At 36.8% G+C, this 25,803-nt stretch overlaps 1 protein-coding gene across 5 annotated transcripts in view; it reads right to left on the bottom strand.

Moving 5' to 3' along the window:
- Positions 1 to 25,803, bottom strand: part of LOC115211046 (nucleosome-remodeling factor subunit BPTF) — an 88,007-nt gene that overhangs the window by 14,404 nt on the left and 47,800 nt on the right. For all 5 annotated transcript variants that reach the window (XM_029779917.2, XM_029779918.2, XM_029779921.2 and 2 more), the window contains 9 exons: positions 25,091 to 25,343; positions 23,631 to 23,834; positions 22,940 to 23,323; positions 20,699 to 20,841; positions 16,192 to 19,681; positions 2,838 to 2,976; positions 2,145 to 2,488; positions 1,653 to 1,856; positions 35 to 148 (listed from right to left, as the gene is read on the bottom strand). In XM_029779917.2, coding sequence (XP_029635777.1) covers positions 35 to 148; positions 1,653 to 1,856; positions 2,145 to 2,488; positions 2,838 to 2,976; positions 16,192 to 19,681; positions 20,699 to 20,841; positions 22,940 to 23,323; positions 23,631 to 23,834; positions 25,091 to 25,343 — 5,275 coding nt within the window. The remainder of the gene's footprint in view (positions 1 to 34; positions 149 to 1,652; positions 1,857 to 2,144; positions 2,489 to 2,837; positions 2,977 to 16,191; positions 19,682 to 20,698; positions 20,842 to 22,939; positions 23,324 to 23,630; positions 23,835 to 25,090; positions 25,344 to 25,803) is intronic.

The following is a 25,803-nucleotide window of genomic DNA, read 5'->3' on the forward strand; positions in this document are numbered from 1 at the left end:
AAAGAAAAAAAACTAAATAAAACCCAAAACATACCAGGTAAGAGTCCTCGTACTTGAAGCTGTCCTTGAGGTCCTTGGATTATTTGTACATTCTGTACTTGACCAGGCATACCTTGAGCAATAACTTGTGGTCTTATCTGAACAGTAGCTGAAATGGTCAACATGTAAGTTCATATAGTTGTTTCCTTTAACATCTTCAAAGAAAATATCAATACTAAAATCTCAGAAAATATAGATTCTGTACCAATTTGTATATGTGTGTGTGTATATATATATATATATATATATATATATATATAGAGAGAGAGAGAGAGAGAGAGAGAGAGAGAGAGCAATATGAAAATGGAGGGGATCAATAGGTGGTATTCATCAACTTTTAGACGTTATATTATGTCAATTTATTTATTTACTAAAACAAACAGTGACTTCACAATATTACATGGAATCTTGCATTTTAGGCATTTTGTCAGATGGAGTCTTGCATTTGAAGCAAATTGTCAGATATAATAGATTTTGAAGATAATTTTAGGCGATTTGTCAGATATAATAGATTCTGAACATACTTTTAGCAATAATGACTACAATTTGGTAATATGTAGGTATAGTTATATATAGAAGAGGATATGTGGGGATTCAGAGAAGGAATTATGGACGTAATTTTATTCGATTAACAACAACATGATGAGACGATATATACGGTCAATTTTGATGTTTTGTCCCTTGTTTGAGTTTGGTCCAATTGGAGAGATAAAAGTAGAATGAGGTATTATTGCCTCTTGGCTAAAACAGCTGTAAGATATTATCCCAATTTCTATTGCTCTATGTTATATATTTTAACAATTACTGATATTTTTATATTTATATATTATATATGTAAAGCATAATATGTTATACATGTTTTACACCACCAGAAAAACTGGTTTTAATACTTCTGCTTCAGAGTACATACATACATACATATATAATAAAAAAAGTTTAAAATCCTACCCAAGCCATATAAACTCATAAGGCAGGTTTCCCACATTCTGTGATGCATATATGCCCCACCACCTTCCCCTGGATGGGACGCCAGCCCATCGCAGGATTACTCACTTTTGCCAGTGAGTGGACTGGAACATGAAATGAAATTTTGCTCATTAACACAATGTACTGCCCAGTCCAGGAATCAAAACCACAATCTTACGATCATGAGTCTAACCCAGTGCTTTTCAAACTTTTTGCTCAGCGGAACCCCAAGCAAACATTCCACTGGCTCGAGGAACCCCTGTGCAATAATTTAATAGTCTTATGCACACATATCTGCACAGGAGACTTAAAAATTACTGCCGATTTTAGCAGTTTTGTAACTTCTTGCGGAACCTCTGCACTGTACTGCTGGAACCCTAAGGTTCCGCAGAACCCTGGTTGAAAACCACTGGTCTAACACCTTGACCACTAAGCCACATGCCTCCAAACACACACACACACACATCAGATAGTGTGTTGGTTAGACTGGTTATTACTTCACACCTTAGAGTCTCATGCACCTGACTAATGGCAAACATACATATATAACATAAAACAACAGATTATTTTGATTAAATAGGATACTTGCGACAGTAAAATATAAAAGAGTGGTATTAATTTGAAGTAATAATAAAATGAGAAATTACCTCGAGTGGCCTGCAACTGTCCTGGAGAAATAAGCCGAGCTGTGGCTCCACTAGCTGTGGAAACCACAGTACCTGGTTTAGGTGCAAGAGTAACATTAGTTGTAGGGCGAAGTGTAATTGTGGTACCTGGTAACTGAACCTTCACACCTGGCCGGATGGCACTGGCAGTAGTAGCTGACAAACTGTTCGACAGAGCAGCAGCAGCTAAAATAATGAAAAATTTATAGTGTAAACTTGTGTGTGTTTTAAACAGGTAAAAGCATGCATAAATAAGGCACAGAGAAGCTTGAAAAGTAGTGAATAAAGTAGGAAGAATTGAATTCATGCAAATACTTTTATCAATTTGTTTGATGCCTGACCATTCTCTCTCTCCCACGTACTCACACACACATTCAGTAACTTCATTATCTTAAGTAAAAGCAAGCGAACAAACAAATAAATAAACAGAATAATACATTTTTAATGTCAAAAAAAAAAATCCAGAAAGCTTACCTGGGGAAGCGAGAATTGTTTTTGGTTGCACTTGAACTCTCTTTATTACAGCAGGTGTTGTTATTATAGTTGGTGTATTTGAAGATTTCTGTGCAGATGAACTGTTTACACCCAAAGCAAGTGACACCACAGAACCTCCAGAGCTGGTGGCATTGGCCTTGCCAGCTTCCTGCAAGAGCCGTTTCTGTTGAAGATTCAAACGCTGCTGTTTGAGCTGCATTTCCATTTGAGCTTTGATTTGAGCAGCATTTTGTGGTAACCCACTGCTTGAAGGAGAACTACTTGCACCGACACTAGATTGCTGACTAGTCTTTTCTTGCAATGCTGCTCGCTGTTTTTCCAACCTGAAAAGATAATCAAAGTTTATCATTTAAATCAAAATCCAGTGTAATTATTATATTTCGAATTCTAGATCTTGTTACTACTTCGACAATTTATGTCAATTTTACTACTTTAGCCAGAGTCATTCAATTATCATCTCTCTTGATTCAACATTACATATAATTCCTTCCAAATATTTACATAATGAAATATATAAAATACATTTAATGTTCAAAGCAGTAAATAAATTTTGTAAACCAATTAAAATACTTAAAGAGAAAAAAATCTCAAAAAGCAAAAAAATAATAATATAGTTTTAGAACTGTAAGAAGATGAATGCACAAAACCAAACAAGTAGAAAGTTTAAATTACTTTTCTCCAAACTGCTTGATTTCCCATAATTCTAACTGTTCTTCTGGTGTCCAGGTTTCTGTAACACTTGGTTCAGTTTGTTTTGGAGACTCTGCTCGCTTACGTTCACGCAATCCACTTCGCTGAGGAGTGTATTTCTCTGAAAGAGACAAGAAATTTTCTTGCATAAAAAAAAAAACAAACCTAACTGAAAAAAAAATTAACAGACTAACAAAAACAAAGGAAAGTTTTCCTAAATATCCAAAGATGAAACAAAGAATGTAAATTACAATATAACTGACTCTGCAAGAAATCTTATCTCTTGACAGCACACTAACATAAACAGTAGTATATTGAGCTAAAGGTGACACAATCATTAAACAGTTATTCCCATTAGAATCAACTTTGTTTTGCATACTGGATGTGGGTTCATTCAACCATATTATACTCCCTTAAAAATGTCTAGCCTTGTACAAATTTAAGAATTATTATTCCCCTTATATTGATTGTTGTTGTTAGTGTTATAAAATGGCAGCACCAGTAGAGCATCAGATTATGCTTAGACTCCATTAAGATTGCCTTCCACCCATCAAAGGCTGATAAAATAAATGCTATTTTGCATTAGAACTGATTCAATCCACTAGTTTCCCCCCAGAATTTGTAGCTGTGTGCCAACATGAGAAATAAGAATTATTATATTTGCTCTCCATGCCTCCAGTGTTTATAATGTATCTATCAGAAAAATAAATATTCAAATATTAACTCTATTCTAAAAGTTATCTGTGTGTCAAGTCAAACGGTCAGCATTATTTGAAAGAAGGTGGTTAGGAACTAGAAAAAACATAGTTCCATTTAGAGGATGCCCTGACTCCCAATGTAAATTTTGTCTTTTTATTCTTTAATGATAAATGTTATTATAATATTATATAAGTATTATAATAAAATATAAAAGGAGTCTCTGAACTTGTATAAAAGTTTTATACTTAAAAACAAACAAACAAAAAAACACCATTATTAATGATTTCTTACACAGACAGAAGACCTCAGATTAAATGGTAACAAGATTTTTATATTTATTTTTTTTCTGCTCTAGACACAAGGCTGAAATTTTTGGGAAGGAGGCCAGTCAATTAGACCAACCCCAGTATTCAACTGGTACTTAATTTATCAACCTCGAAAGGATGAAAGGCAATGTCAACCTCAGCGGAATTTGAACTCAGAACGTAAAGACAGACGAAATACCGCTTACCATTTCACCTGGCATGCAAACATTTCTGCCAATTCACTACCTTAAGATTTTAATATTTATTAAAATTCTCAGGAATTACACTATTATGACAAAATATAAAAGGAGTCTCTGGACTTATATAAAAGTATTATACTTAAAAACAAACAAAAAACACCATTATTAATGATTTTTTACACAGACAGAAAACGTCAGATTAAATGATAACAAGATTTTAATATTTATTAAAATTCTCAGGAAATGTATGAACAACCCTTTCCATTTAATAAAATAGTGAAATGATGGGAACTAGATATTGAAACTAAACTTGACTTGCTAGGAGCTTGAGTTGGTATTAGTATAATTTATTGAATAAACATTTCTTATATTCAATTTTTAAACATTCAACAGGAGTTATACAGTTTTAGAAATTTATATATTTGAAAAAAAAAAACTGGACAAAGAATTTAACATTAAAAGAGCTTTTTCTTGTGCTAACCTTTTATCTGTGGTAGAAAAAAAAAAGTAGCTAGGGTGAAACTGAATTAATAAACTTATATGTTTTGACTAAAGGTACAATATAACCACTGTTGACATAGCACAGTATAGCCCATGACCTTTTCACAACATTTACAAATTGTGTGTTTACTTTTATTTTTTATTATTAGTACAAAAGAATTAAGTATTCAAAAATCAACACACAAAAAAAGCCCACAAAATCCTCTAAGTTTGGCTGTTGGGTGAGTGAGGGAAAGAAAAGTCATTTCATCACTTCCTCTTGGTTATACAAGTTTGCAAGATGTTTAACCTAAGATAAAAAGCATACCGAATGTGATTACTCCAATTTTTATACTGGAATAGTGTATTTAGAACTACATTATCTAATCTGTCCCTTCTTTTCTAAAATTACAAGGTACTACTTAAAGGTGATTGAGCAACTATATATAGCAGGCTGGGCAATTGCATAGAAGCTACATCATCATCTCTCTCTATCAGCATCTGTTCTAAAATGGGAAAAAGAACAAAAATGGGACAAATGGTACTCTTTATGTTATCACATGACAGAAATCCCTTTCTTAGCAACACTCTACAACCACTGATTTCCAGTTTCTACATTATATTTCTACCAATTCAATGCACTTGCCTTATCCCTGCCCTAATTAGAGATGGCGGGAGAGTGTGAAATGGAATACTGAACTAACTGGAAAATGACAAGCAATTTATTTATATAAAGCTGAGGTTAAATCCTATCACATAAAGATAAATAAATAAAAATGTTTTAACGTTGCTTTTGGTTTTAGAAAATAGTGTTTGTATGTGGAAGATGTATAGGAGCCATAAAGACCACAGAGACACAGGAAATTGATTTCCTTAAATGTCCCAGTGGTAATCTAATTAGCAGTGGAGAAGGTTGTACAGAAAGTGTAATTGCTAGAATAAGAATAGGATGGAGAAAGTTCAGAGGGCTTTTACCTCTGTTGGCAACCAAAGGTCTCTCTCTCTCTCTATCTCTCCATGTGAACTAAGATTGTAAGATGCATGTGTATGAACTGTGATGCTGCATGGTAGTAAGACATGGGTCCTGAATGTAGAGGACATTTGAAGGCTGGAGAGGAACAAAGTTGATATGTTCTGCTGGATGTGTGATATCAGTGTGCATGTGCAACAGAAGATTGGTGCTTTGAGAGAGAAGTTGGACATAAGAGGAATTATATACTATGTGCAAGAGAGGAGACTGCACCAGTTTGGTCATGTGATGCAGATGGATGAGGAGAGTTGCATAAAGAAGTGCCAATCACTAAAGGTGGAGATGACAGAGCAACAAGATATGTGGCGCACTGCTATACTCAGAAAGACAGTATTGAGACCCTAAAATCAAGATGTCATGTAAAAAGCACCCAGTACACTCTGTAAAGCGGTTGGCATTAGGGAGGGCATCCAGCTATAGAAACCAAGTCAAAACAGACTATAGAATCTGATGTGGCCCCTGGCTTTGCCAGTTCCTGTCAAGTTGTCCAACCCCCATCAGAATGGAAAACGGACATTAAATGTTGATAACGATGATGTTTTATAGTGGGAGTTTACATATTTTTAAAATAAATATATTTTTCCCAATCAGATGTTACTGAACCATTATAAATTTTATCAAATTTCCAGTAAGTCTGACAAAGATCAAGTGCCTTGCCAAGCTGTAGCATACATTGAACTCTTACAGTCAATAGTTTTGCATTTTAACCTGTTACTAATAATTTATCAGTAACTCTTAAGTTAACTTTATTTTAGATACTGTTGTGTACATCTATGGTAGACATGTGTCATTCTTTCAAAATATGCCACATCTATTTGATCAATGTTAATTCTCATCTTAGCTTGTTAAAAGAAAACATTCTGCAACAATGTCCATAGAGTAAATCCTTTCACAGAGTCCCTAGCTCAACTGGATCAGTACTTAATTCTGCTTTTTGTACCATTAAGCCAATGAAAGACAACTCTCTCCTTGGATATATGTCAGTCTATTGTAGATAATTTTTTTTTCACTGATAACTTAAACTCAGGAACAAACACATACACACACACATATATACATGACAGGCTTCTTACAGTTTCTGTCTACCAAACCCACTCATAAGGCTTTGGTCAGCCCAAGGCTGTAGTAGAAGATATTTGCCCAAGATGCTCTGCAACAGGATCAAGCCCAGAACCCTGCAGTTGGGAAGGTTGCTAATATTCCATAAATAAACCTAAAACATTCTGCAATTTCATTCCAATAGTAGAATCTTATATCATGATCTGAGTCAAACAAAATGGCTTTTAAAGTTACAAAGTGCCTCCAATCACAAATCAGTTTTATTACATCTAACCCCATCTTCAACCATCTGTCACTCTCCCTCACACTCTTGTGAAACTATACCCACTTTTCCCCACCATCCTAATCCACTGTCCGTATCCTTTCTTATGCTCTCCTTCTTGTCTTTGAGAGTTTGTTCAGGCACCCTATCACTCCCATTTTATCTGCTCCCCGGCTACTTGCACACTCCCTTATAAAATGCAGGGTAGTATGTATCTTCTCTATAGCAAGATGCTTCCACTTTTCTGTCTATCAAACTTTAACCTCTCAACACCTGGCATAAATCCATCTCTCCCTTCTCAAATACCCATACAAACACTTAGCCAAGGGGACATTTTCCGTTCCCTGTTCTTTTCCCATCTTGCAAAGTTACTTGGCAACCTCGATGCAGCACTGCAGCTCATTTGATCATGTCAAATTGTTCAACCAATGCTAATATTTTGTGGTGCACCTGAGCACTGTATACAATAATTTCATTATTATTATTATTATTATTATTATATGGAAAAGGACATTAAATGATGAGCATGGTCATCATCATCATTGTTATGATTTATTGCTACAGCTTAAAACATTCAGGTTAAGCAGTTACAGAATACAAAATGGCATGATTTCTGGTAGTTTGAAAGCGGTGCTATCATTGAGCAGTTCCTCCTGAAAATCCTTAGGAAATTTTATCTTACTCATTATAGAAGTACTAATTGTTAACATGGAGCTTATTAGATCATTGTCAGAATATGCTGCTCCACTAGTTTTATGTCAAATTAAAGGGCAGTTACTGTTACAAATGATTTTGAATAAATTATGTCAGCTGTCAGTTTCCTTGAATCAGATAAAATTTCAAACATAAATGAGGTTACCTACATGTACTTTACTGTAGTTGTTCAACCTATTAAAAATAGTAGTCAAATTCACTACAAACCATATGCTACTAGGTTAAAAAAAGAAGGATATGCTGTAATGATATGAGATAGTCATGACTGGAATGGATTATTTAACAATCTACTTGATCATCCTTTCGGGGTTGACAATATAAGTACCAGTTGAGCACTGGGGTCAATGTAATTGACTTACTCCTGCCCCTGAAACTGCTGGCCTTGTGCCAAAATTTGAAACCAAAATATTTCTTCTTGATCAAACATGTTTCTCATAGCAGAGCAGAAACAAACATCACCTGAATGACAGTGATGCTCATTTACAACACAAGATGTCACGATAAGGTATATACATATACAACAAGCATCTTTCAGTCTCCATCTGCCAAATCCACTCACAAGGCTTTGGTCAGCCCAGGGCTATAGTAGAAGACACCTGCTCCAGATGCCATGCAGTGGGACTATACACAAAACTACATGATATATATATATATATATATATATATATATATATATATATATATTCCTTTCCAGTGGCCTAACGTGTAAAAATTTAGTCCAAAGACTATGTATTAGTCATAAAATACAGTTTACATTTAAACACACAAGGAATCCACTCAAAGGGCTGCGTCTGCGCAGTAGATTTTGAAAAATTTAGGATGTATAAACAAGAGGCACATAGTTTGATTACCTCGTGTTTATATATTTAATCTAAGGTGTACCTGTTGATGACAATTTCACCTAGCGGGTAAATGTTATTTACTTGCTAAACTAAAATCAGAAACTAATTGATCCAGGAAACTAGATGGTAAAATGTTTTTATTTTTCCATTTTGTTCCTTTCGAATTTTATCCCTAATTTTGTGGTTATAGAACCTAGCTGTTCTTTCTAGCGTGTTGAATCCCACGAGTGGATTCCTTATGTGTTTAAATGTACACTAGGTAGGCTAACTGGGAAGATAGTTTTTGTATGTGGCAGATGCTCGGGAGCATTAACCTCCGAAAATCTGCAGAAAACAACTTCCGTCACTTTCCAGGGGGAAAAACTAGAAGTAGTTGATAGCTTCCGTTATCTAGGTGACCAAGTCAGTAGTAGGGGTGGGTGCACTGAAAGTGTAACTGCTAGAATAAGAATAGCCTGGGCAAAGTTTAGGGAGCTCTTACCTCTGCTGGTGACTAAAGGCCTCTTGCTCAGAGTAAAAGGCAGACTGTATGATGCGTGTGTACGAACAGCCATGCTACATGGCAGCGAAACATGGGCCGTGACTGCTGAGGACATGCGTAAGCTCGTGAGGAATGAAGCCAGTATGCTCCGATGGATGTGTAATGTCAGTGTACATACTCGACAGAGCGTTAGCACCTTGAGAGAAATGTTGTACCTAAGAAGCATCAGTTGTGGTGTGCAAGAGAGACGATTGCGCTGGTATGGTCATGTGGCGAGAATGGATGAAGATAGGTGTGTGAGAAAGTGCCAATCCCTAGCAGTTGAGGGAACCCGTGGAAGAGGTAGACCCAGGAAAACCTGGGACGAGGTGGTGAAGCACGACCTTCGAACTTTAGGCCTCACTGAGGAAATGACCAGCGACCGAGACCTTTGGAAATATTCTGTACGTGAGAAGACCAGGCAGGACAAGTGAGCCCAGCCCACTTATGAATGCCTTTCCTCCCTTGGACACAAAGACCTGTTGAGGCAAGCGAAGTCGATATAGAACCTCATCCGACGACAGACACCCATGCCAACCCCCCATGCTTGCGAAGACATGTTGGGGCAAGCGAAATCGAAACCGAATTGAACCAGCCAGGATCCCTGGCCTGGTGGTATCTAAAAAGCACTATCCGACTCGTGGCCGTGGCACGTAAAATACTCCAATGCGACCGTACGACAGGCACCCATGCCAACCCCCTTTGCTTGTGAAGACATGTTGGGGCAAGCGAAATCGAAATCGAATTGAACCAGCCAGGATCCCTGGTCTGGTCTGGTGGTACGTAAAAAGCACTATCCGACTCGTGGCCGTGGCACGTAAAATACTCCAATGCGACCGTATGACAGGCACCCATGCCAACCCCCTTTGCTTGTGAAGACATGTTGGGGAAATCGAAATCAAAATCGAAATCGAATTGAACCAGCCAGGATCCCTGGTCTGGTGGTACGTAAAAAGCACTATCCGACTCGTGGCCGATGCCAGCACCGCCTCGACTGGCTTCCATGCCGGTGGCACATAAAATACACCAATCTGACCGTGGCCGTTGCCAGCCTCGCCTGGCACCTGTGCAGGTGGCACGTAAAAAGCACCCACTACACTCACGGAGTGGTTGGCGTTAGGAAGGGCATCCAGCTGTAGAAACATTGCCAGATTAGACTGGAGCCTGGTGCAGCCTTCTGGCTTCCCAGAACCCCGGTCGAACCGTCCAACCCATGCTAGCATGGAGAACGGACGTTAAACGATGATGATGATGATATATATATATATATATATATATATATACACACGTGTTTGTGTGAGGGAGTTCATATTACCCCTTGTGTTCATGTGTGTTAATTGGTTGTCAACAATGGCCTCACAAGCAGACAGTGTTGTTTGTTTCCAGTTCATAACAAAAACATATCTAGGCTGTTTGGTGTTTGATAGATTGGGAGATTATAACCTTGCTTGAAATAAGTGCTGGTTGGTTTCAGGAAGTGCATTTGACAGTAAAAAATACTCCACCACCTTAGTCATCTGACCCATTCAAGTATGGAGAAGGGGGACGAGACATTAAGACAAAAATGACAATGCTGGCTTCTTTGCATTTTCTGTCTACAATTTCATTTACAGGGCATTGATTAGTCTGACATGAAAGTAGAAGAAACTTGATCAAGGTGTCACACAAAATGAAATCCATTGCCACATAGCCAAGCGGGCATGAATATATACACACACACACATACATACACATAAAATTTAATTTTTTTACACAATTCTAAATCTTAAATAAGCTTGGGGGGGGGGATTATTCTTCAGTAAAATGATAATTTTGGCATTACAGAGTTTAAAACAAAACAAAAAAGAAAACGGTATGGTTACATATACAATTAAAAAGCAATATAACAGAATCAAGACAACTTGTTTTGCAGCAGTCAGAAAATAAAACATGGCATTTATGGAATTGGCAGCAACAGAAGGCAGTGTGCTTTTGTTTCATTTAATGACCATATTCCAGATTAAATTGGTCGGCTAAGTCGCCCCATACATATTTGTCCTTATTACAATAACAATGCAGACATAGTAATGTGATCAAGGTAATAGAACGTACACCAGCAAAGGGAAAGATTTAATAACTATATCTTCTTCCTCATACCAGTTAAATAATGGAAGAATATATAAAGGCCATCTACAATGGCTACATTCTTCAGTAATTGAAGCAGCTCTTAAGTGGCAAAACGAATTTAATAAATTACAGAATGTATAACAGTACTGTACTTTCAAACCAGGAGTTCAAATCTTGCAATTGACGATTTTATTGTGATTTAGGCGAAGCACATTCTTTTCCAGTAAGTTATCACAATGGATAATTTGACATAAAAGCTAAGTAAGAAAGATTGTATTTTTATCTACAGTTCAACCAGTATACTTTCTTATGATCCTTAGGTATTATACTTTTAGAAACACAGTTTTTCTTTCAACTAGAACTGAATTAAACAAAATGTATTTGCAATTACAAATTTATTCCTTATCGACTGAACACATCAATAAAAATATGAAATCAGCCCTAACTAAAGGAAAAGTATGTGTAAATGTATGCATATGCATGTATGTGTGTGAGTGTGTGTGTTATATGTTGTTTCACTGGAGCTGAAAAACTTTGCAAACTTACTCAGCATTTCCTGTAACTGATGTAATATGAAACTCTAGAGTTGCAAAGTTTCTCAGCTTCAATAAAACACTGTATTTTACTCTACCTTTGGCATTTAAGAGCTATTTTTTGCACTTCATTTTATACTTATGTGATTGCATATATGTGCATATAGACACACATAGATATGCACCAATGAATGAATGAGTAATAATACAAACCATTCCCCGCCTACACACACATACATGCATACATTCATTCATATATAGTTCCAATATATTTCTCATAGATGCTCTGGGATCCTTAGGGATTTCAGGCCTTCAATTTGAGACCCCATTCCCATTACCCAGTTGATCCAGCCACAGTTGATCAAGTTCCAGCTTATGTCATCTCAATAACAACAAATTACTGGTCTGCTCACCTTATCCAAAACCATCTAGGACATACACACACACAAATTATAATGATTTTATCAATATACTGGCTTCTTAATTTAACCCTTTAGTATTTAAACCGGCCATAATATTTCATCTGTTTTATGTTCAAACTGATCAGATCCAGGCTCTCACACCTACCCTTCAATGTTATTCTACATTAAGTAATTACACCATCGAGATCTTGAAGATATGAGATAATGCATGATTAATTCAAATCAATGGGAATCAATAGGCATTATGTTTGATTGAATTGTCTGAACACTAAAGGGTTAAACCTTTTGATAACAGCCCACTTGAAACCTAACCTGGTCCAGTGGTACAAACTTCTTGATTTAAAGTAATCTAAATTAAAATTTATCAAAATTTCATATCAAGTTCCAAACATGAACTTAATAATGACAAAAAAAAATTACTGAATTCTTCATTCTTTCAAAATTAATTGAAACAAAGAAGTGTATTTCAAAATAAATATGATAACAAAAAGATTAAAATGAATATCAAAACTGTAACCAATTCATTCCTTTTAACTTTATGAATGAAATTAAGTTCTTTCTTGTAAAAAGTTTCTCAGCTTCAATAAAACACTGTATTTTACTCTACCTTTGGCATTTAAGAGCTATTTTTTGGCACTTCAGTTTATACTTATGTGATTGCATGTATGTGCATATACACACACACATAGATACAGTTTCATTCTTTGAATGATACTACAATGTAAAGTTTTAATTTATTGGATATTTTTTTTACGAGAAATTACAAGAGAATGTTGGAAACGTGGCTGCATGGTTTAATAAGCTTGCTTCCAAGCCATGTGATTGCAAGTTCAGTCCCCATCCACAACACTTTGGACAAGTGTCTACTAGTATAGCCCCAGGTCAACTAAGGCCTTGTGGGTGGATTTGAGACAGAAACTGAAAGAAGCTTACTATACACACATACATACATGCCAGGAAATGCATTTGGCCTAAAACTACAAGCTCATAATGTATTTAAATGTGATGTATGAATTATACAGAGGTTGCTTGAATGCATTCCTTGGATTACTGTATTGACTAATAAAGTGGCAGGAGGAAGAAGAAGGAGTCCTAGGGCTGTGCCAAACATTTCCTCATCCACAAAGCTGCTTTGAAGTACACAAAACATCACAGCCAAAGCCTGATGACTGTATGGCTAAACTGTAAGAAAGAATTTGATTATTCCTCACTCAAGGATAATAGATTCAAGACATGCTGAAGTTCCAACATCTATAATTAATGCCATTAAGAGGCCTACAACAACATGGTCCTCAGGGATATCAATAAGAACTAAAGCTACCTCTTTAGTCATGAACAATAATTAGGCTATCAACAGGAATATTTCAGGGCGATAGCTTATCTACAATGTTTTTCATCCTATCAGTGAAACCTTTTTCTACCCCGTTAGGCAATACAAAGGCTGCTTGATAAGATTTTCACTTGAAAGAAAGATCAATGTTACTCACACATTTTTGGCCTTAAACTGTATTTGAGAAATATACATGAAACCAAGAGACAATTAGAATTGATTACAATATTCTCATGGGACATAAATGGAGTATGGTTAGCTGGGGTGCCTGAGGGGCATGTTCCCCGCTCAAGAAAAGAAGTGCACCCTTCTAAATAATGTTATTACGCCCTTTTCTCCTGGAATTGTATTCCCTTCTGACCTTGTGCCCTCCCATCGAAAAATTCCTGGGACTGCACCTGGTTAGGACAAGTGTTCATATTTGATAGTCAAATGAAGAAAGATTATCAACCAGGCAAATAATCATCATCATCAAATGTTTTAAATGCTGGTTTTGTCCCCATTGACGGGGTTGGCCAGATCTACCTTAATGCCATAGCAACTGCCCTCACACCACCTTGCCATTTTGCCTGGTTTTGGGTGTCCTTCTTTTTCAAGCCAACCCTCCTAATCTCCTCCTCCACCTTTTCCTCAGTCTACCTCGCTTTTGCGCTCCATTTACCTCAAATGCAATCACCCTCCTCAGAACATACTCTTCGTTCATCCTCAACACATGCCCATACCACCTCACTCTATTTGCCCTTGCCAACCATTCCTCAAATCCTCCAACCCCAGCATCCCCATCAAATCCTCAATCCCCCTCTTATCAAACAGCTTTAATCCACACATTTCTCTCACTATTGCTCTCCTAGTCCTTCTCAAAATTGCCATCTCTCTCCCCCTCACACACCATGTCTCACTCCCATACAGCATTGCAGCTCTCACGCAATGCTTACAGACCCTTCTTTTCATTTTTAATGAGAACATTTTCCCATATAACAATGCTCCACATTCCCTGGACTTCACCCAGCTAAGTTTTGCTCTTGCTGTCAGCTTCTTCACATCCACCACTTACATCCACCCTATCTCCCAAATAACAAAACCCTCTCACCATTTCCACCGCATCACATAGCATTTCCACTGGTTCCGCCAGCCTCTACTACTTCTTCCTGACTAATCCTCTCCACTGGCCCCCTCAACTACAGCAACTTCCATTCTCTGATTCCATTCATTCTCCTCGTTCATAATTCCATTCATTCTCCTCGTTCATAATTCCCTCCATATGCTCCTTCCAAATTCTTCCCCTGTCCTTCTCACTAAAATTCAACCTTCCATCATTCCCCCTCATGCATCTTCCCAATTCAATATCTCTTCCATCTTTTTACATTGATTTAATAACCCTAAACACACTATCCACTATCTGGGTTCTCACCCAGCCCACTCAACCTCTCCTCAGCCTCTTTCCTCATAGATCTCGCGACCACCCTCTTTGCATGATTCTTCATGTTGCTCAGTCCTATTATTACATAAAGCTTCTTCCTCACTATTGCATCCCTCACCTCATTCCACCACTACATATCTCCTCGATCTTTCCTACTTTTCATCCTTCCACATACTTCGTCAGTACACCTTCTTTAAAAGACCTCCACAAATCAGATGCATCAATGCTTACCAACTCCCCAGTTCTCTCCTCAAACCTAGTTCTTGTTTCTTCTTCCTTCAGTTTTCACACCTTTCACCTCTCAACCATTCCCTTTCTCACACACTTTTTAACTTTCCTCTTATCCAAGTCAGTAACCACCAACCTGTGCTGCAACTCCCCTGGTATTGTCTTCACATCTCACAGATATTTTCTGTTTTTCCTGCCAACCAACACAAACTCAATCTCTGTCTCATTCCCTCTTGCACTGAAAGTCACCTTCCTTTTCTCTGTTTTCCTAAACCACTTGTTCGTCACACACAACTCTTTCTTATCACAAAACTCCAGCAGTATCCTTCCTTCTACATTTCTCTCCCCAATTCCGTTTCCTCTATACACACCCTCAAAGCCCTGGATCCATTTCTCAACCTATCTATTAAAATCATCCATGCCCAAAACCAATTCATCCACCTTATGTAAATCCCACTCATTTGTCATTTCATCAAAGAACTGCTCTTTCTCAACGATCCTTCTTCCACTTTACAGACCACACTCACAAATCACCCTTGCCACTTCTTCCTCAAATGCTAACACTATTGTCATCACTCTGTCACTCTTTCTCCTGACCTCCACCACCTTCTCACAGATTTCTTCCTTCACCAAAACTCCTACACCCCCATAATATGGATGCCATTGGCTTCTCTATCTCTCTTATTACCAGTGATGAATGTTACAGCTACATTGGAATCATTGAGAATATTGCATATATTGGTGCTGTGAGTAAATAAAAAATGACTAAAGAATACTTTCAGCAGACTTTGGAAAGCATATTAATCAGAGTTGTCCAGCTACATAGTTACATGCAGATCCACCAAAGTTACAGGTAGATAATCACCCCAAGGGATTACAATAATAAATATGAGCCAACAAGGGAATCTTTGTGATTGTTTGACCTGCAAGAAATAGCAACCAAATCTTTGTCAAATCACTTTCTACCATCTCAGAAAAGGAAGGGCACATGGCACACTGGACAATTTAGTCTTAGATATACATGAAGTCAAGAAGGAAAATGGATGGAATACCTTTGATTTAGATCCAGGGCTGACCTGGATCTAAACAACAAGAATATATATAAAATGTGTAATCATCCAACCAATAGTAGCATTTAAATAAAACAGTCGTTTGAAACAAAAAAATAATAAATAAATGAACCAACCTCTTTGTTGACTAGGTAATCCAATAGGCACAACAATTTTGCGTACCAGAAACTCAGAGCGGAGTCCATATGGACCAATATCACGCCTTTTCAATAACTCTGTCGTCGTTATCTCCGTTTCAGTGGAAACAGTGTTTGTGCCACCGGCAGGTGTCTTCACAGACATGTCATCCCACCGAAGACATACCCAGAGAATCCGTAGCTGCAGACCAGCTGCTGCGAGGGATTTGAGAGTTTGCGTGCGATATCGCCATGCAGATTTGAAAGAAGGTCGTGGACACTGATAAATCCAATTCACATTGTTCATTTTGCAGTTATAATTAAAACCAGAAGCTTCCATATTACCACCTTTCCGTGCTAGTCGTTTCAGTTCATGACTTTCTAAGACAAAAATACTTTTTGATTTGCTAGGAGTTTGAAATTTCTGACATACTGGCAAACTACTTTTACGTAACATTTTGGTCCGTTTACCAATTTTGGAAAATTTTGGCAGCCTAAACTTATCTTTTGTAGTTCTTATAGGTGGCATCTTAGCCTTCAATTCATCAACAGTCATAGCAGCTAATGCCTGTCTGGCAGCTATTTGTGCTGGTGTCAAGGCAGGTGCTACGGCTGGTTTCGCAGTGAGTAGTTGTGCTACAGTACTGTTGCTGGCTACAGTGCTGATCTTCCTGACAGGAGTACTCTTCTGTTCGGCAGTTACAGGTGTAGCTTTAGCAATTGTCAACCCACCAGCCTGGAGAAGTGATATGTCCGAAGAAAGTTTAGCAGGAAGTAAACTTTTGCCAACTAATCCATCAGAGAGTTGTTTAGTTGTATTTTCTGAATTAACCAAAAGAGATTTAGAAGTGTTTTCTTTATCCCCTTCCACATCAATTTTTTCATTCCCATGGTCAACAGTGGAAGAATCACTTTTTTTACCATTGACTACAACAGGTTTCGCTGGTGTTTTATCTACACTGGCAGTCTGTAGTGGAGCAGATTTTGTAAGAGAATTTGAAGTAGGTGTTGTAAAGACTACCATGGCAGGGCTAGATGTTGCAGTTGATATTGCCACTGGAACTTTAGTCCCAGGAATAGCCACCTGTGTTGGAGTCAAAGAAGCTGTATTATTAATTGAGTTATTCAAAGAGTCTTTTGATACAATAGAGATTGGTATGGCAGAGACAGTTGATGAGGTAGTACCTAAAGTGATCGTTGGTAGTGAAGATGTTGCAAGTGTCACAGGGATGGTACGAACGGCTGTTGCTGCTAATGATACAGGAATGGTGCATTTTGGAGATGGAGTGATTGCTGTGGGAGCAGAGGGTGTTGTGACAGCTGTTGTTTGAATGGGCGAGACAGTTGACCGTGTTGTAGATATGGCTGTAGGGGTTGCTACTAATGATACTGCAGTAGCGGTGGTAGATGCTGGTGCTGTAACAACAGATGATGTAGCAGATATTGATGGAGTTGACGGTGAAGCTGTTGTAGCAGCAGTTACAACTGTTTTAATCAAAGAACTAGTAGGAGTACTGGTAAGAACAATAGCTGGTGCAGCTGCACTAGTAACAGTTTTTACAAGTGTATTTGGCATTGTTACTGCAACAGTTTTTACAAGTGTGGTTGGTGTTGTTACTGCAATACTTTTTGCAAGCGTAGTTGGTGTAGTTACTGCAACAGTTTTTGCAAGCGCAGTTGGTGTTGTTACTGCAACAGTTTTTGCAAGTGTAGTTGGTGTTGTTACTGCAACAACTTTTGCAAGTGTAGTTGGTGTTGTTACTGCAACGGTTTTTGCAAGTGCAGTTGGTGTTACTGCAACAGTTTTTGCAAGTGTAGTTGGTGTTGTTACTGCAACAGTTTTTGCAAGTGTAGTTGGTGTTGTTACTGCAACAGTTTTTGCAAGTGCAGTTGGTGTAGTTATTGCAACAGTTTTTGCAAGTGCAGTTGGCGTTGTTACTGCAACAGTTTTTGCAAGTGCAGTTGGCATAGTTACTGCAACAGTTTTTGCAAGTGCAGTTGGCGTAGTTACTGCAACAGTTTTTGCAAGTGCAGTTGGCGTTGTTACTGCAACAGTTTTTACAAGTGTATTTGGTGTTGTTACTGCAACAGTTTTTGCAAGTGCAGTCGGCGTAGTTACTGCAACAGTTTTTGCAAGGGCAGTTGGTGTTGTTACTGCAACAGTTTTTGCAAGTGCAGTTGGCATTGTTACTGCAACAGTTTTTGCAAGTGCAGTTGGCGTTGTTACTGCAACAGTTTTTGCAAGTGCAGTTGGTGTTGTTACTGCAATAGTTTTTGCAATTGTAGTGGGTGTTGTTAATGCAACAGTTTTTGCAATTGTAGTGGGTGTTGTTAATGCAACAGTTTTTGCAAGTGTAGTGGGTGTTGTTACTGCAACAGATTTCACCGATGTAGTTGATGTTGTTAGTGCAACAGTCTTTACCAATGTCGTTGGTGTAGTTACTGCAACAGTCTTTGCAGGTTGAGCATTTGAAGTTACAGCCTGTTTATTATTTCGACAAAATGGAGAGTAGCAGGAAGATTTGATGGCAGTTTCGTTAGTTGCAGCCTTTTGCAATCGGCATGATACGCAATAGCAGCAATACTTCAGAGTCAATGACTGTTTTGTAACATTCACATTTTCTTGAGAATTTTTTGCTTCTTGTTTTAACAAAGCTGCTGCAGCAGGTGTGAGAATTTTTACCTGTGAATTAGCTGGTTGTAATTTCAATTTAAATGCAATTTGTTGTTCTATGGCTTGTCTCTGCTTTTTCTCCATTTCATCACATTTTAAACGCCGTTCGAGAAGGGAGTCTAGTTTAGAAAATGGCTTCACTAATTTAGGATAATACATTTTCTTCTGAAATGCATCAGAAACATCAATAACGTCAACACCTATTTTAGGTGGAAGACTAGTATAAGGAGGAAATGAGAACAAATGTTGATTCATTCTAATATAGTCATCAGATTTTATATCAGGATCATCATCAACTTCCATTTTATTATCCTTAATAGTTGTATCGGTGACTACTTTATCTTTTGTTTCAGATTCTTTCTCAATATCCTGTATTGGCTTTTTAGGAGACACCAATGGCAATTCAGATCGTTTTTCATCTTTACATGTGTTAACTTCCACTTTGGGATCAGACCTAATTCCTGATTCTTCTTTTAAATCAATTTCTTTCTTTTCAGTTGGCTCAACTTTTATTTTACTTCCATCAACCTCCATTTTTTTAACTTCATTAATTGCAGAACTGTTTTGGCTTTCTGACTGTTGTCCATTTACATCCATTCCTTCATTACTTACCTCCTCATTTTCTTTCTTAGCAATCTTTGATGGTCTTACAAAATTTGACTCAATTAATTTCCGTTTACGTGCTCGCAGTTTAACTGAAACAGCTCGCAATCCGACAGTATCCATAGGAACTATGTTATAGACTCGTGTTGACCCAATCCACAACCATCCATGACAGCCAGTAATTCTGTACTCTTCTCCTTTTTGTTTCCAGACCTGAACAGAAACAATAAAACAAATATTGAAGTCCACATAAAATCATTGACATATAAGTAGTCATTGGGGCAGGTTGCCTAAAAGTTTATGAAGTGAAAAGTCAAAAGTACGATCACGAAGAGCCATAAGTTATAAATGGGCAATGTAGAGAGTAATAAGCTGAAGAATAAAGCTTAATATAGAATCAAGGAAATAATCAAAGAGCCCAGGATTCACTGCTCATTAAACTATGAAGGGTAAACTGATAAGGCATTGACCACTCTCTGACAGATTTGTGGTTGAACCTGTGGCAGAGGAGTCCTCTGGCCTTCTTGGCTCCCAAACTACATCTCTTCTCACTGCTATTGAAGCAGGGATGGATATCTGCAAGTGGGAGCTCCATGAGTTGGAGTAGCTGTTCCAGCATGTCTCCCTAGCTATCCACCAGGACAATGAAGCAGACTGATAAGTCTTATGTCTCCTAAATGTGTCCATTAGCTCACCATTCAATAAAGAATCAAAGAGAAGATAAAATGGAAAAAAGACCAACAAGAAAAGTTATATGTGAAAGAAAAAAAGAAAGAGAATGAGGAAACTGGTGGTGGTCCGTGTCAGCAAATATTATGCAGAGAACTTCAAGAGTTTGAATTCAAATACCACAGGGCTGATCCTATATCTGAGAGTAAAGAAATTCAAACATTACTTTACAAGTAAACTGCCCACAAAAGATGATTAAAAAAAAATAATAAATGACCAGTTTAACTATGCTGGATGAGTTAATCAGGTTATAAAAATGCATATGTGTAAGCATCTTAAACCAACATTATCTGACATATAACACTTAAAGTAAGATTTTATTTCAATAGGGTAGTTCAAAATTTTCACAGATTTATTTTCATTCTGGCCACCTTATACTGACAGTTGAATGGGCTTATCAACCATACAATTAAAAACAGACCTAGCAACAAGAATATTAATATTTTAAGAAATGACAGAAACAAATCTTAGTAGGTAACAAAATAGTTTGTATAAACTTACTTGATGCTTGAGGCCTAAAGGATATTTAATCCAGACAAGCCTACTTGGGTCATCTTCCTCTTCTTTTCTTCTACGCTGTTCTTTTTCTTTTTTCTTCATCTCTTCTCGATCCATTGCAGTTATTTTTTGCAAACGATGATGTCCTACAACGAAAAGTATGAGGCTTTGTTAGGATTACATATTATTTTCTAAACTTTAAAACAAATAAAAATATTGGAGCATAGATAAAGTCAATAATTGTATTAAGAAAAAAAAAGGGTAGTTAAATATTTTAGTCTTTAAATATAAATAATGTTTAAAAAATTAAGTAACAACTTCTTTTTTTTCAATAAATGAAGTTATCAAAACTTTATATTTGGAATTTCAGTTTATTTTTTTTACACTTTTTAATACTTGTCTCCGTGCTGGTGGCACGTAAAAAGCACCATCCGATCATGGCCGTCTGCCAGCCTCGTCTGGCACGTAAAAAGCACCCACTACACTCTCGGAGTGGTTGGCGTTAGGAAGGGCATCAAGCTGTAGAAACACTGCCAGATCAGACTGGGCCTGGTGCAGCCTTCTGGCTTGCCAGACCCCAGTTGAACCGTCCAACCCATGCTAGCATGGAAAACGGACGTTAAATGATGATGATGATGATGATGATGAATACTTAATTTTGCAATTTTCAATGGAACACCTAGCTACATGTTGTGGGACACAAAGTACACTGCAGCACATTGTTTGGAAACAACTAGGAAAGCAATTATATTTTATATATAATTATATAAAAGTAAAAAATTCTTAATAATGTTAAGAAGACCATAAACTAATTCCCCAACACACATACACACAAATATAGCAGAGTGGTGAAGAAGTTCATTTTACAATCATACAGATCAAGGTGTTGCACATGTCTTCTACTAAGGGCAAGTGTCTTCTACAAAGCTTCAGGCTGGCCAATACCAATATCTTGTATGTGGAATTTGGTAATCAAACACTACTAAAACATGTTGTGTTTGTGTGTATATGATTGTGGTAGTGGTGGGAGGTTGTATGTGTACATGCTTATATTTATGTTCTGTCTCTTTACATCTTGTTACTTAGTGAAGGTAGTGCTCCAGTATGGCAGCATCCTGTAACTGAAACCATATAATCATTTCTTTTCCAAACTGGCTTGCTTCTTGGAACCCTCCATGCTAGTAGCTTAAAGTCACTAATAAGTAACTTATGCTATGGGGTACATACATCCTTCTCCAGAGAAGGTCTTCTACAGAGATGCTGTTTGGCAACAAGTATAGCAATGAATTCAGGGTACATGTAGGAGTTCACTAAGGAACAATCCTAAGATCCCTCTTGTTCATTATAGTCCTCCAGGCAATAACAGAGGAACTTAAGATGGGCTGCCTCTAGGAGCTCCTCTGTGCTGATGTACTTATTCTTATAGCTGAATCACTAAAAGAACTAGAGAAGAAATTTCAGGTGTCGAAGCAAGGTCTAGAATCAACAAAAACCAAAGTCTTAAGAAGTAGGAAAGTGGACAAATCACAAATCCCTTCAGGTAGATGACCCTGCTTGATCTGTAGAAAAAGCATAGGTAGAAACTCCATAAGATGTACCTGGTGTAAGCTATGGACACATAAGAGGTGCAACATTATCAGGGGAAGGTTAACAGAGAAAATAGTTTTTGTGTGTGGAAGGAGCACAGGTACAATAAACACTAAAAATGTACAGAAAATAGACTCCATCAAATACCAAGGGAGAAATCTACATTCTACTTGCCTGTATTTTCCCTCCAATAAGAAACCAACATTAACTTAACTTACTTTTATCCTACCCAAACTATAAAAGAGATTAAAAAAGTTGGAGCAATATTCTTCTCTCCTAGACTAATTGATAAAAAACAAAATAGATATTTAGCCAGTAGTTGAACTTGAAAATGTGGAAATATTAATCAAGAGAAGTGAAGCATGGAAATTTCAATAATTCATTCGATTTCAATTCACTGTAGTGATTACTCCTATCTGGTGCTAACATTTATTTGCTGTGATCATTTGTTAGATTTGTTTCTTTAACCAGCTTCCCTCAACACCCTTAATATTTTAATCAAGTCAATAGAGTCTTACAGTGATACAAGCAGATTTGTGTTATCGCTAACATTTTTTTGACAATGTTAGTGGGCAGTAATACAAAGTTTTTAAAATATTTAATTGTGCTTTTGTAAGAAACATTATTATTAATAAAAAAAAAACATAAATTACTCACCAAGAGATTCAGTCCAGACAGGGTTAAAGAGCACTGGCTTGATACAAGCCTCAAGAATTGCTAGTGCCAATGCGAAGTCTTGTGGATTTTGACACATATGTACCGCTTTTTGCCAGTTTTGGCGATGTATTGCCCAATTAGGATGCAGGAATGGTGTGGGTAGATTGCTTTCCAATTGTGTGATACTTAGCCTAAGTGTGGAAATAGTCAGTATACGGTTGCCATAAAGACTACCATTCCATTTAAACTCACTCACAGGAGTAAGACTAAACTTATGTGACAAAAACCGTTTTTTATCTCTCTCCTCATTATGCTGATGCTTATTTAAAGCTAATGCATTACTACTATATTGATTAATAAATGACTTGTAATTGTTTTCCATTCCTGCAAGTAAAACAGAATAAAATTTCAGATGATGAGGATTCCATGCCACAGCAGAACTATAAAACTGTTTCTAGAACATCAGGATGTACACGATGTTACATTTATGGTAGCTGTGAATTTATGTGCAATCAGATTACTTAAGACAGACTGATATAGAATAGCATTTAGAGAATTTACGAATAAAAAAAATAATAATTAATTAACTAAAAACAAATTTACAAGATTTACAACTTAAAAAAAAAAAAAAAAAAAGCAAATGCAGAATTCTAAAATACTTAAATCAGAAAAACATTAAAAAAGAGTTTACCTAATTTAAAGTATCCTGAACAAGAGTTTACAGCACTAGATTTGCTGCGTGTAACCCTGGTAACTTCTCCTTCTTTATTAATTAGCAGGACATCATCTGAGTTGGGAGTGCGGCTAATCTTTAAAGAACCACTAGTGATAGAATCATTAAACTGCTTGGGCGTTAATGACCCTGTTTTAGAACGAGTTACAATTCTTCTAGTTTCTGAAAGAAGAACAACAGAACGGTAATAATTTAAATAATCACAATTTTTTTTTTTATTGCATGACAGTAGTATTAATTATAATAAAAAAAAAAAAACCGAATGACGATGATGTTGCTTTCTACTATTGGAGCAAGGCCTGAAATTGTTTTTGGTGGAGTGGGTAGCAATTACATCACCCCAGTGCTCAACTGGTACTTATTTTATCAACCCCAAAAGGCTGAAAGGTAAAGTCAATCTCAGCAGCATTTGGTCCAGCATGCTAACAATTCTGCCAGGTTGTTGTCTTTATAAATAAATAATAATAACCCTTTCTACTACAGGCACAAAGCCAGCAACTTTGGGGGAAGGGATAAGTCGATTACATCAACCCTAATACTTGACTAGTGCCTACTTCATCAACCCTGAAAGGATGAAAGGCAAAGTCGACCTCAGCGGAATTTGAACTCAGAACATAAAAACAGATAAAATGTTAAGTATTCTGCCTGGATTGCTAGTTTATCATTATTTTTATTATTAATAATAATGATAATGATGATAATAATAATAATAGCAGCAGCAGCAGTAGTATTAGTAGTAGTAATAATAATAATAATAATTTCTACTAAAGGTACAAGGCCTGAAATTTTGGAGGAGAGAACTAGTTGGTTATATCAATCCTAATGTTTAACTGGTATTTAATTTATCAACTCCGAAAGGATGAAAGATAAAGTTGACCTTGGCGGAATTTGATAATAATGATAATTATTTTACAACTGCACTCCATGCTAGGTTGCAAGGGTCTGCTCACCTGGATGGGTAACAAGGTCCTTATCCTGCTTGCATTTCACTTTGGTTTCTATGGCTGGATGCCCTTTCTAACACCAACCACTTTAAAGAATGTACTAGGGATTTTTTATACAACCAGCACTAGAGAGGTGTTATGTCCTCAACAAGATTCAGGGATCTTCACAACCTCTGTAAACCATCCAACTCATGCCAGCATGGACAACAGATATTAAACGATGAAATGATGATGATGATGACAATGATGATATATACATGTATGTATATATATCTGTGTGTGTGTGTGTGAAACAGAATAATATATTTAAAGAAATTTGAAATAGTTAACATTTTTTAAAAATCTGACTAAGAATATGAAAAGAAACATTAAAATTTCACAGCTTTCTGAATTTCCAGACAGAGAGGTCTCAAACTGAAATGTAGGAGACAGTGTTAAGTATTAAGTTATTAGTATCTTCAAACAAAATATTACCCGTTTCTGATTTTTCTGCTTGCTTCTTATCCTCGTCATCAATAGAGTCTACAGGTTTTGGAGGAGCCATTGAGCCACTTAGGGAATTAGAGGATATTAAAGTACCAGAAGAAGTGACTGGGTCACTCTCTTTGGGTTGAGTTGGTGCTAATGAATTTGTTGAGAGCCCATCCACTGTACTTGTAGGAACGGTAAATGTAGATGAAGTGCAGGCTTCGGTGGAGTTGTTACCATGGCCAGATATTATAGAATTCTGAAATTAGACAAATACAAGTAACCCTTTAATTTTTAAGGTTTTATTATAATTTATTAACCTTTTTGATATGAACCCATCACTGGGTCTGTATATAAAACTGCCTGGGTTTTTAATGTTCATACTTAAATTTAAACTTTTCATCATAATTTTAGGTAAATAAAATATATTAATTAATGAAAATGTTACTTTAACTAAATCCCTTCAAATTCTTGATTATTTTAACAATTAATAGGAACACATGTTTGAAGTAACTTGATTAGAAAAATGATCCCAAAATACTTAAGGAAAACTAATTAATGCCAATCCAGAGTGAACCATAAGCAATCAGACATCTTTATATCACATGTATAGCTATCAGTGAAAAAGATCAAGAAATACTGATTTATTCCCTAGGTAAAGAGTCCCGGATTTACAAAAGACAGAAATGAAAGTATCCTGTTCATACTTTTCCTGAAGG

The sequence above is a fragment of the Octopus sinensis genome, linkage group LG4, assembly GCF_006345805.1.
Source record: "Octopus sinensis linkage group LG4, ASM634580v1, whole genome shotgun sequence".
Classification (NCBI taxonomy): Eukaryota; Metazoa; Mollusca; class Cephalopoda; order Octopoda; family Octopodidae; genus Octopus; species Octopus sinensis.